Below are 14072 nucleotides of genomic sequence, written 5' to 3'. Positions count from 1 at the left end.
GTATCACTCTGTCATAATAAATCATATATTGTATCTTTGTGGACAAGATGGTTGGCAGATTTGTAGAAAATAAGAGCAACTGAACCCATGTTCTCAAATATAGTGTGAAAATGTTGAATGTTTTACTTTACTTGCAGGTCCAACAGCCTAAACATTCATGGTTATCTTTCGAAGTCCTTGAGACATTTTGGATTCAGAAATATCTCTGCGATAGACAGGATTGTTTATTAGCATCATCCTTGACCGGGCAATCCTAACAGAGGCAATAAAATCATCTGATATGTTTAACATGCTAAACAATGATATGGATGTTATTATTATTCTAACAGCCTCTGCAATAGTTAAGAGATCCAGTAAAACAAGCTGGCGGTTTGAGGTGAGGCTGGTAAAACGAAGGTTAAAGAGGATTCATGAATGCACATTTAAGCAGGTCTTACAAATAACCGACACCGCACCTTGAGAAAGACGTATCATTACATCTACTGTGGGTGGGGCGCCGTTTTAATACATGGTGATGGTGTCACAGTTTCTGTTGTCCAACCCTGACAGATCTTTTCCATCTTCAGGGTTTTGATGAATCCACTGTGGAGACAAAATGTGCAGCTTTAACTTTGATGTGTTTGGCAAATGCCACCTTGTTTTGCCTATAACGTGATTGGATCAAAATTCCAGGAAATAACAAACTGGAATGATTTTCCCATGAATTCAACGTCCTCTAATCACTGTACTTAAAAAAACAACAAGAAAAAAACGAAATGACAATACTTATATGACCATTTATCATACTCTTAAATATTATTTTTAACAATATTGATGCCTCACTTAATTGATGTTATTTCAGGACAAGCTACAAACATTCTTCAAAAAAAAATTTTTTATTCCTGAGCTGTGTGAATACATTTTCCAATGTTATGGCCATGCTCAAGGCGATGGCACAAACCACCCACCCTTTTCCACATAGCAGACCAGTCTGAACCAGAGCTGTTTGTGCGACTGTGGACACTATGAAGGAAATTAAACACTAAATAATTCCAGAAATTCAATCAACCATTAACCAGCACAAAAAATATAATTGTATATAATATTTTTATGATTACTGCAATATTGCACAATTTATTATATTTAAATGAAAGAAAAATCATGATTGGCATCATTAAGAAAAATATGCAATCCAAATTATGTTGGCATTAGTGGAATTGCATTGGCATGGTTAAAATTGTACTTATCTGACCGTCATCAATTCGTAGCAGTAAATGAAGAGATGTTATATCGATCACAAGTCAGTATGGAGTACCTCAAGGCTCAGTACTGGGACCGTTGCTTAAGTTTTCACTCTGTACATGCTAGCCTTGGGAGATATCATTAGAAAACATGATGTTAGTTTTCACTTTAATGTTGATGATACTCGCTGATGATATACCCTACATTTATTTACAGCTTGATGAAACTCACCAATTCACAAAACTAACAGAATGCATAGTTGATATAAAAATGGGAAGATTAGTACTTTCCTACAACTAAATTCTGTTAATTTCTGGGTCAAATCCTCCACATGTAGTAACCTAGAATAATATTGAACACTTGATGGCTTCATAATTCACTTTACAGTTATTAAACCAAAATTAATCACTGAACTGATTTCAGCTGGACATCTTTTTAGAGTTGCTTTAAAGAATTGAACTGCGTCACTGAATCATCATTATCTGTTATCACTGTAAAGCCACTTAAAAACAATCCGTATTGTATAAAGCACAATATAAATAATCGTGACTTTACTTGACAAAGCATGTAAACTTAATATTGCATGTATGATTACTGCAATATTACACATTTTGATTGCTAATATATTTAAATGGCATATTATAATTGGCAGCTTTTACATGGAGGATTTATATATATATATATATATATATATATTTTTCTCACAAAAATTATAAGAAAAAATACAAAGCATGTAAAATAAATAATGCATATATGATTTAATACATTTCGATTGCTTATATATTTAAATGACAAACCACTTTACTTGAATCACAGACTGGTTTATTAAAATCACAAGTTTAATCAATAGATGAGCATGACATTACATAGTTAGTCACCACTGATATTGATATTGTAATGCTATCATGATGTCACAACGAAACCAGAACACAAAACTTATTTTCTGTAACATTATTACATTAAAATAAAGGACTCGGCTCTGAGGTAAATATGTCTTTTTGGGTCCAAGAATCTTCAGTCTGTCTCAGAGATCGGTTGACTTTGGTTGCGAAGCAAAGGCACTAGCAAATCTGATAATATCCAATCATGAAAAATGAATAAGCTGCCAGAAGCAACTACAATGCAGCCACTTTGTATGCCATTTGATTGACAGAACATGGTCTTAAAAAGCCATCATAACATTCAACACGTATTAAGCACTTTAAGAACATATTTTGTGCATTATAAAATTAAACATGTAAAAATCAGACCACATGAAGTCAAAGTTATAAGATATTTTAAGAACATCCTTCCAAAATATCAGCGTTTATAAATATCTGTTCATAACAAATGATAATCTAAATTACATTAAACATGAAAACTAAAATAACAGTATGGCTTGCCATATTCTCAGTAGTTTTAAATATTCTTACAGATATATTTGTAAAACTAAAAACTCAAGATAACTATTAACTGATTCTGTGCTTATGAAAGGACACATTTGTTCAAGACTGAATTAACTAGTATACAAGCTTTCCTTGGATATCAATTAGGACAACTAAAACAATCTGCTTTTCCTTTCCAAATTATAGAAAGCTTAATGGGAGGAAAAACCCAGCGGAACATAAATTTCACAAACCCTTCCTCGTTTCACATTCATTATATGCAATAAAACATTCTGCACAACATCAAAACCATCAAAAGCAGAATGAGTCTATATGAGGAAATAACGCCAGCAAGAACATCACAAACTGCTAAAATCATGACAAATATTTACATGATTATCCAGTCCAATTTGGCCTCGATCAGTCACATAACTAAGGCATTATTAAGAAGACGGGACAAAATATATGCTACTACGACAACAAACAAAAAGAGTGCTTGAACATTCACTTCACTATCAGTTTCAGGAAGTGCACTGTGTCTTTAAGAATTCTGATCCTGGAGAGCCAATCAGCTTGACTGGCACAAGACACGCCCACTCAATCAGTTCAACTGTGCTCTGATTGGTTCCAAAAGCTGTCAATCTATGCAATACATGTCAATCCATTCAATGCCAGTGAATCTTCCTTACATTAATTAAGTATTTCACACAATGACTCTACATTAATATTGTACTTGTTATGTTTTACCGTACGTCCAAGCGCTTGTGGACGGATGCAGGTTGAGAAGGACGGATGGATGGATGTCACACATGTGCGTTACATAAAGCGGTGTTTATGCTGCTGATTTTGAGTGGGCGTCAGAAACGGTTGAATCATGTCTGGAGAAAGCGTTTGAATTGGTTTAATTGGTGAGGGGTGTCACACAACTTGTGGCTTGTGTTGTCATTCTTGGATGGAGTCTGCCGGTCTGAAGCAGTTGAGTACTTCCTGTAGGACAGAAGACACAGGTTACTTTGTTGGAGTCAACACATAAATAAAGCTTGAGAGACTCTCGACAACCACTTCTGACTGGAAAACATTATATATATATATAATATTCCTACCTATTTGTAATTGTGGTGTGTGTGTGTGTGTGTGTGTGTGTGTGTGTGTGTGTATATATATATATATATATATATATATATATATATATATATATATATATATATATATATATATATATATATATATATATATATATATATATATATATATATATATATATATATATATATATATATATATATATATATTAGGGCTGTCAGTCAAAAGATTAATCACGATTAATCACATCCAAAATAAAAGTCTGTGTTTACATAATATATGTGTGTGTACTGTGTATAATTATTAATATATATAAAAACACACACAATCATGTATATATTTAAGAAAAATTGGTTATATTAAATATAATATAAATTATATAAATGTATATACAGTATATAAATGCAAATATTTCTTAAATATATGGATGTGTGTGTATTTATTTATACATAATAATTATACACAGTACACACACATATATTATGCAAACACAGACTTTTAACTTGGATGTGATTAATCGTGATTAATCTTTTGACAGCCCTAATATATATATATATATATATATATATATATATATATATATATATATATATATATAATGTATGTATGTATATATATATATTTCTTCATAATTACAAATGTTAAAGTGCGCAAGCAGACCATCTACGGGACAAGCCGGATTCCACCGTATTTTTACGCACACAATAATAATATTTTACATTGTAATGCTTTTATTTTAAATATTTGGCATGTTTGTGTGCTGCTGTGTGTCCCTATAATAAGCAGGGTGTATGTTTAATAAGCAGAGTGTACGCGCGTTGTGGACCCGCCTATGGGCACACATTTAGTTTAGTTTTATTTGATAGGGACAAAGCATGTTAATGAACATGTGTACAAAATACACAATGTAATCTACGTTACATTACTACTTTAAATAACAAAAAAAATATTGCGCCATTGACTTTAGACCAGGTTTCAGTTGGTCAATGGCTCAGTCTATTTCAGTTCCTCAAACTGCGCCAACAACACGCCTGAACACACCTGCACATTACTCACAAAAGCAGCTTTCCCAATTGTCTATTGTCGTTGATCTAATGCAACATTATAGCGAAGTATATTTATATGTACATTAGACATATGGGTTAGTGATAAATGGAAAAAACCTCAAAATGAAATAAAAAATAAAAGTTGTTTTTACCATCATTATATTGATAATTAGAAATCCTCAATATATATTAGGCTAAGGATAATTTGTTGAATAAATAAAAACAGATGAAGCGGTTGTTTGATCGAAACACAGTTCCGTGTGTGTTGTCCAGGTGATCAGGTGTTGGCTCTGTTGCCTCTTCCGGCTTCTCCGTTCTGTGCAAAGTTTTTAGGTCCATATACGGCGGTACGTCAAGTTTCCGACCAAAATGACTTGATTTCAACACCCGAGCGGAAAAGATGCATACAGTTGTGCCATGTTAACTTGTTCGAACCCTTTTATTCCCGTTGTTTGGTGCTCCTGTGGCAGTCGCTGTAGCTTCATCTGTAATGGAAGTTGCTGAGGATGTTTAAAGGTCCCATATTGTACACCTTTCTGAAGTTTAATTTTAGGCTTTGATGTCCTTAAGAATATATATTTGTGGTATAAGTACCAAAAAAACATATCAATATATATTTCACAGCTCCTTTCTCAGGAGCTCTGCCAAGAACAGGTCGATTTTGGCCTGTCTACTTAATATTCATGAGCCTCTCTTCTGATTGGCCTGTTGTTTTCTGAGTGACCCACCATTGGTGGGGGCGGTGACTGAGTATTTCTGACATCGGATTTATACAGAAGTCACAACGGCTCGTGAAAAGGCACAGCTACTTTATGCAGGCTGTGTGCATTTGTCTGTGGATCGACTGTTTTAAAACGTATATGGTAGTTTCATAACCCCTAGACCTCTGAAAAAAGCCAGGAAATTTCAGTTTTGACAATATGGGACCTTTAAGTACCTGAAGATTGCATGTTGCAGCCCCGTCTTAACAACTCTGAAACGCTTAACTTACGGAGAGCGTTTATAAACGAAAACGCCGTTTTCAAATGTCTCCGGATTAATGTAGATGTAGCCTTAGGAGGGGCGGTGTTATGGGTATGTTTTGTTTTCTGTGTATCTCTTGGTTTTGTAGGTCGCAGTGGAGATGAGGAACGCCTGACTCAAATTAGGAGGATGGAGATATGTGTGTTTTGGTTTCGTGGTGGCGTATGGAGAGGCGACATCACCTACGCCTGGCCTCTTGTTTTCACGCTAAAACGGGATCTAGCGTCTGTCTGCATTTTGGGACTTTTCAGATCGCATAACATGTATTATTGTACTTTGTGAAACCCCTAGAATTATGTAATAAACCTTATTCATTATATCAAGCTTTCGTTTTGATTTTCCTATAAATGCGGCCACGAGTTGGACGTAACAGAAGTTTAATACGGTTTTCACAAAAATATGAAGCAACTGTTTTCAACACTAATATATTAATCAGACATTTTTCTTAATCAGAAAATCATCAAATGTGACCCTGGATAACAAAACCAGTCACATGACGCACGGGTATATCTGTGGCAATAGCCAACTATACATTGTATGGGTCAAAATTATCATTTTTCTTTTATGCCAAAAATTATTAGGATATTAAGTAAAGATCATGTTCAATGAAGATATTTAGTAAATTTCCTACCGTAAATATATAAAACATGTATTTTTGTGAGTGAATGCAGCACAATCGTGAACATAAATGCACAACTTTAAAGGAGATTTTCTCAATGTTTCGATATTTTTGCATCCTCAGATTCCAGATTTTCAATAGTTGTATCTCGACCAAATATTGTCCTATCCTAACAAACCATACATCAATGGAAAGCTTATTTATTCAGCTTTCAGATGATGTATAAATCTCAATTTCAGAAAAATGACCCATGTGACTGGTTTTGTGGTCCAGGGTCACATATTATACTGATTTCTGAAGGATCATGTGACACTGAAGACTGGAGTAATGATGATTCTGAAAATTCAGCTTTGATCACAGGATTTTTAACATAATTAAACAGAACCTGGCTCTCGTTCAGCTCCTCGTTCTCCTGCGCCTGAGGGAGTCGTGAGGAGGGTACGGCAGGAATGCTGGTCATCCGGGGCGGGTTGCCGACGCTGAAGAGACGAGGTCGCTTGACTTGATCCTGGCTAGACAGTGGCGTAAAGCTGTTTCTCCTCAGCAGAGTGGGCGGCAATTCTTGTGCGGTGCTTCCCTGATAACACACAAAGATACCGGTATTATGTATGTGGGTGACAGAAAGCCATGTTTATAAAGGGCTATAATGAGTCCAAACCCAAATTTGATCCTTAGAATTAAGCAGGATGTTTCTGCTATTGTACCTCTTAGACTTTTTAACATCTGTTGTGATTGGCTAACAGTTTTGCATGAGAAATTAAGGTGTTGATATGTAAATGTAGGCTGTCATACTGTATAATAATGTACATAATAATGGTTTTGACATCATGACCGTGACAATTTATGAATTAGACATTTTTGAAGCTTAGTTTCTATTAATGTCTCACAAAAAATGTCTGGGACATATTAGACAAATCAAAATAATGAATAAATTATATTTGGGTTGAAGAAAACAAAGATTATTTACTGTATTATCAAGATTTAAGTGCAACTATCAACAACTATCTATGTACATAATTTAATTTATGCTTATTTTAAATAAATAAATAAATAAAAAATAAATAGCAAATAAAATTGTAACAATTAAAAAATATCATAAAGTAACATTATATATATATATATATATATATATATGCCAATTTTTAATTTAAACATTTTTATTATTTAATTTAAGTTATTTTAGTAATGAAAATGTAATCAAATATAAAATAATGCATTGATTTAAATATATAAATATATGCATATTTATCATACATATTTTTAATTATTTAATATGAACTATTAATAAAATTATTTATTATTTAAAATGTAAATAAGAAGAAAATAAAATAAAATGTGATTTTATTGATTTAAATATGAATGAATGAATGAATTAAAGTCCTCATATCCAGACAGTAAGATATTCTTCTTGGCTATAAATCTTCTGGGTGGATTGGAGAATGTCACAGTGTGTGAACATATTACATCCAACTCTTTGAGGTCAAACGTTTTTCATGATATGGGCCCTTTAAAATCAAATCAAATGAAAGCTCAGACTGAGGAAACTCCCTGTGTCGTCTGTACCGGACACTGCCGCCCATAATCACACGCTGATCTCATTCACAACCACGTCAAGAACAACAACAAGCCAGAAATACTGCGAGAATCTCAGTGCTGTTGTGTGTCTCTCTCACCGCAGACCTGTGGCAGACTCACACTGCAGGAACACACCACGCTTTACGAGCAAACGGAGGACTGAACACACACAGTCAGCCTTCAGTGAACATGAAGAGTTCAAGAGGTTACTCTTGCTCAGCTCACTGAAGCTGTATTTGTGTTGGATACGCTCGATCATACATGCATATGATTATAAAAATATCACTGCAAAATAAGCATGCAGAATCATTCACCACAGAAAAAATTGCATATGAAACGATGGTTAAAAACCACACGATGTTCACGAAATAATAATACATTTCCCTGAAGATGAGAAACAGTGTGTTAGTAAATGGCTGTTAGTAATAACAGTGAATTGCAAACTCTCAAAAAATCTGGTAAATGTTATAATATCTTACGAGTGGCCTGTCCCGGTGTGTGTTCACAGCGTCTACTTTCAGGTCAAACTTGTCAACTTTACAGCCTGTAGAAAAACAATATTGAAAATGATCAGTGAGTTTTGCTACAGTATTTATATCTCACTTAAATAAATAAAAAATACTATAAAAAAATATATACAGTATATTATATATTATATATAAATACAAAAAATATATAGAGATATTATATATGTATAAACATGCATTTTTTTATTATTTTTCAATTAAAATGTAATTCATTTAAATTTAATTAATTGTTATTTTAATTATACAATTTAAATAAAATAAATAATCATTTTTAATTGCATGTAAAAGTATTTAAATAAATAAACACAAATAAAAATAAATACACACACATATACATATACATATATATATATATATATATATATATATATATATATATATATATATATATATATATATATATTCATAAATATGTTTTATAATTTTACAATTAAACAATTTTTATAAAATATTTAATACAAATAAAAAAAAATGTTATGGAAAAGTATTCAAATAAATAAACACAAATAAAAATAAACACACACACACACACATATTTTTAATTTGTTTTTCTTATATAATTTATTTAACATTAACTATTATTTTTTTAATAGTTATTTTAATATGGAAGCTATTTAAATAAAATATTTGAAATGTAAATAATATATAAATATTTTATATAAAACACATTTATTTATTTTTTTAGGTCTACATTAATGAAAATCAACACATACCATAAGCCACTGGTGTCAGTTTCATGACCGCATGGAGGGGGCACTTCAGATACGGCAAATCATCTGTACAATACAAGCACATTCAAATATGAGAAGATCTGCTGATTATAAACACATAATTGAGTCAAACGTGTCGTAATGGAAGGTTTTCACTCCTCCACGTAATCCCGCAGTGTTTGTCACAGGATCACTTCTGTGGATGCGTGAACACCAGCAGTCAGAAACCGACATACTCGTGTCTCTCATTATCTGTGTGTGTGTGTGTGTGTGTGTGTGTCGCACCAGCGCTCTTGTCAAGGAAGTAGGCGAGGAGGCAGCGCATGACGGCCTGGTGGCAGATGACCAGAACATTGCCTTGTCTCTCCAGCTCCATGATCACCGGCTCCAACCGCTGCACCAGGTCCTGATAGGACTACGGCAAGAGAAGAGGGACATGAAGGCCTTATTTACAGCTGGCTCTCCATATTAAGCAGGGACAGGAGAAAGTATGCTAAGATTTAAAACAAACTGCACACTTCAGCTTAAAGTTCTTCGCCACTTCTTTTAGACGTTTGAGGTCAGTGAGATTTTTTGTTGTTGTTGAATAAATGAATACTTCTATTCAGCTAGGAGGCATTCAATTGATCAAAAGTGACAGTAAAGACATTAATAATGTTACAAAAGATTCTAATTTAAAATAAATGCTGTTCTTTTGAACTTTCTATTGCTTTGGTCACAGGAATAACGGCCCTGACACACAGGTGCAACTCGAAAAATTACAATATCATGCAAAAGTTAATTTATTTCAGTAATTCAACTTAAAAGGTGAAACTAATATATTATATAGACTCATTACATGCAAAATGAGATATTTCAAGCCTTTATTTGTTATAAGTTTGATGATTATGGCTTACAGCTTATGAAAACTTTTCACAATATTCTAATTTTGAATTTGGGGTTTTCATAAGCTGTAAGCCATAATCATCAAAATTATTTCGAGTTTCTCCTGTAAAGTAAATTAACCTACTGTACATAGAAGACAGTTCTTATAAACTGTAATATTTCACAATGTTACTGTATTTTTGTTTTTTCAGCCTTGGGGAGCAAAAGAGACTCTTTTAGCCCTTGTGCATTGTTCAAAATGACTTATTTTCTATATAAAATGTGATTGTGGACTGGATTTTTTTTTACCTTTTATCACAGTCTTGGACATGTCAAAGATTAGAAACAACATTGGTTTTGATGCATTGTTAGTTTTTGTGCAGCATCAGATTTTAACAAAACAAACAAACAAACAAAACTTATCCAGTAATGACAAATAACGGTAATGCAAAAAAAAAAAATGGTGTCATAATGGTACACTGGGGGAAACTCACTCACTCAGAAATTGCTAGTCAATTTCACAAATAATAAAGAAAATGAAACGTGAAATTTTAAGTAGAAAGACTGAAATGGTATTTTCCTGTAAAATCTTCAAAAATCATGTTTACAGTGTACAAACCTCTCCTCCTGGGTATCTGTAGTGGTACTTGTCCTGGTCTCTGAGAGAATATTCATCCGGGTACGTTTCTTTTATCTTTTCATATGTCATTTCCTCACAAATGCCCTGATACAGAAAAAACACACATTTAACAAAACAGCACAAACATTTCTCCATCATCAACTCAGATCTGTTGCAATAACATGATTTCGTTTTCACTTTTAAAAACTGTGCGTAGGATCCTTACTAAAAGTGTACGTGTGTCCGAAAGCCAAAAATGGCGTACGCCAAAAAATATTCAGACTTAGAAAACCGTGCGTACGCCAGAACCTGCGCAGAACTCCCTTTATAAATCCCAGTCAGCGGAAGATTGTGTTCACATGCGTCTCCACCCCGAAGTAACCATATATGGAGCTGACAACGCCTAGTTTTACTATGCATATCCTCATCTGCATATCATTTGCATATGATTATTCATCCACTTGATAACATGTTTAACGGTACAAGACATTAGGAAAATATGAGATATGCATGTCACATTAAGTTGCTAAAAATAATTTAGTAGATTATCCTTGCCTTGTTTTTGAATAAATAAATCAAATAGTATAAAATACATTTCAGAGAAAGTTTTTCTCAATCTTTTCCACTGGCCGAATAGTCATTTAAATTGCTTTATATTTTGAATGGAAACAGATTGGCATTATTGATCATTATTTGTGCGCAAATATTTCCTCAGGCCATGAGTTCTGCTATTATCACGCGCTAAGCAATCCTTGCTGTAGTTAAAACACAACATGCCAGAGGAAAAGTGTTCAAAAGCATCACATCCACTACAAATATTTATATTTATTAGAATATCATTTTTTTGTAACTTCTAAGTAATGATTTCATGTCATTTAAGTGCTGACCTCCATTCATGAGGATGGCATACTTAATCTAAATGTCTATATCAGATGTAAACCATAGTTTAAATCATTCTTTTATTTATTTAAACTGATATTGTGAACATGCGCTGTATTTATGATTATGATTTAAAGTGGTTTTCCTTCATTTGCCGTCAGTCCCTCAGCTCACCCCTCTCCGTTTTCAAAAATAACATCGTGCACACCTGTCAGTTTTCAGAAAAGTGTTCGTTTACATGAACCCGTGTATATGCCGTCTAGACCATGCCAAACCTGTGGGTGGCAGTGTAACGAGAAGCTCAAGCCCACGTTAGCCAATCAGAACCCCGAAAATAGTCTCATACTGTGACGTCGGCTGCCTAAAACTCAGTTCTCTTACGAGAGGTTCTCTCGTACTGCGTACTGAAAGTACGCACCGGGTAAAGTCTCTTTGCTCGAGATATTGAAGCCAAAATTTATCCTTAAATTTCCATATCTTGTAAACGCAGTGCAGCAGCAGTCAGACCTAGAGCGGGCAATCTAGCGCGCTCATTGGCTGCTCCGCGGCAACTGCTGCAGCCTACCACTGAGCCCCTGGCGTGACGTCACGCCCAATGAGGGCGCTCCGCGCCCTCACGCGGCCAAGCCCGCCAAAATGGGAGTGGCTTAGCGTATATAAGGGGCAGTTCAGGCTGCTAACACTCGATTTTTAATCTCTTCAGCGACGCTCTATGCAACGCTGACCTCTGAGAGAAGCCGCCGCCGTCGAATCCAGCGACCAGCCAGCTTAGGACAGCGCCTGAGGAAGCCGGCCGTCTTCGCCACCTTCAGCCGTCCGTGCCAGCTACGCTATCCGGCGTCATATCCTTTTTATGTCTATGATATAATGTATTTTCCTCTCCGTGCGTTCGCCGCTGCAACGCACGTGTCTAAAAGAGCACGAGGTGTTTGTTTCAAAATGCCTCGTTTTTCCCGCTCAGCGACGGAGGCCGCCATCTTATGCGCTCGCCGCCTGGGACAGGACCACGCAGCCCTCGCTCTGTCTTCGAGAGGCTGCGTTCACTGCGAGGAACTGCCAATGTCGACCCTGCGGGCTCGACTTGCAGCGTTCGACGCTGAAGATGTCACTCCGGCTGTCTTCGGCGGGCCGCGCAACAGAAGTGCCGCCCCCAGAGACCCCCTCCCACCCCCCGACACGCAGCTGCCGGCCTCGGCCCTCACTGCTGTCGCCTCAGGGGATGAGGTGGACGGAGAACCATCGATGATGGCTGCTTTGGGATACAAATTCCCCCAGTGAAGAAGCGGTCGCAGCGCACTTCTGCCCGCCATCCGCGAGATGGCGCTCAAGGTCTGCCCTCCCGCTAAGGCCTGCAACGGACCTTCTTCGCAGCGACGACAGATCGCGCTCTGACAGCCGCCACAAGCCGCCTCCCCCCCGGGGACCCCGGCCCAAGATCGCGTTGAAACCTGAGCCGCGAAGTCCTCCTAGCAGCCGCACGGAGGAGAAGATGCGCGAGTCCCGCCGCGGCCGGACCGCCATCAAACCTAACGTTACCCGCTCTGCCAGTCCCCTTAGCTAAGGCTACTGCAGTAGTGTATACCGCAGCCAACGAGCCAGTTGCTTAACCCGCTCGCCTGCACACAGACGCCGTTTCCACGGCGACCCAGATAAATCTCATAAAGAGTGTAATGTCTGTTTTTCCGGCTCACGCCGACGGTGTTTTCAAGTGTAGAAGATGTGCCCACGCCACTGTGTTCACCCTACACATAAGCACGATCCCCCCCGGTGTCCCTCACTGTCACAGAGCCCACTCACATAAGCGGGCACGCGCCGCTCGAGTGTTAGACGTAGGATATGTGCCCACGTTACAGTGCCCACACCTACTCACTACCCGCTCTGTTACACAGTTATTCCAGGGGACGAAAGCGTTAACAGTCGTGTTGTGAACGTAAGCCCTGTGACCGTTCACGAGCACTCACACTCACTGATAATGCTGCAGCCCCGGCGCCGCTCACGCGCCCCGCCGTTCGCGCCACAGAATGATTCCGTACAAAGCGATCGAATCATTGGGTGTGTAATGCAGCCGGCCGCCCTATACAGACATCGAGAGCGCGCGCGCCTCGCTGATACCTCCGCTACAGTTTCTCGACCCCACGCAGTGCGGCGATCGGAACGCGGAGACCTTTGTTTACCGGCCGTGTTGTGAACGTAAGCCCTGTGACTGCTTACGAGCACTCACACTTAATGATACACACTGTAAGCTAACGCCGCTCACGCGCTTTGCTGTTCGCGCCACAAAATGTTCTCCGTCCAAAGCGGCCGAGTCATTGAATGTGAAACAGCCGGCCGCCCTATACAGACATCGAGAGCGCGCGCGCCTCGCTGATACCTCCGCTACAGTTTCTCGACCCCCGCGCAGTGCGGCGATCGGAATGCGGATACCATTGTATAACCGGCTGTGTTGTCAGCGTAAGCCATGTGAGCGCTCACGAGCACTCACACTTACTGATAAACACTGTAACCCCGGCGCCGCTCACGCGCCCCGCTGTTCTCGCCACAT

At 37.3% G+C, this 14072-nt stretch overlaps 1 protein-coding gene across 1 annotated transcript in view; it reads right to left on the bottom strand.

The window, feature by feature from the left end:
• Positions 1-2024: 2024 nt before the first annotated feature.
• The window catches only part of pfkfb2a (6-phosphofructo-2-kinase/fructose-2,6-biphosphatase 2a), a 35541-nt gene continuing 23493 nt past the window's right edge, over positions 2025-14072 (bottom strand). Inside the window, exons 11-16 of the mRNA XM_079588337.1 lie at positions 10652-10756; positions 9454-9583; positions 9172-9234; positions 8411-8475; positions 6742-6933; positions 2025-3572 (exon numbers count right to left, since the gene is read on the bottom strand). Of these exons, the coding sequence (XP_079444463.1) occupies positions 3528-3572; positions 6742-6933; positions 8411-8475; positions 9172-9234; positions 9454-9583; positions 10652-10756 (600 nt within the window). The 3' untranslated portion in view covers positions 2025-3527. The remainder of the gene's footprint in view (positions 3573-6741; positions 6934-8410; positions 8476-9171; positions 9235-9453; positions 9584-10651; positions 10757-14072) is intronic.

This window comes from Phoxinus phoxinus, assembly GCF_949152265.1.
Source record: "Phoxinus phoxinus genome assembly, chromosome: 18".
Classification (NCBI taxonomy): domain Eukaryota; kingdom Metazoa; phylum Chordata; class Actinopteri; order Cypriniformes; family Leuciscidae; genus Phoxinus; species Phoxinus phoxinus.
Note: the sequence above shows the minus strand (reverse complement) of the source record. Positions and strands in the feature narration are given on the sequence as shown.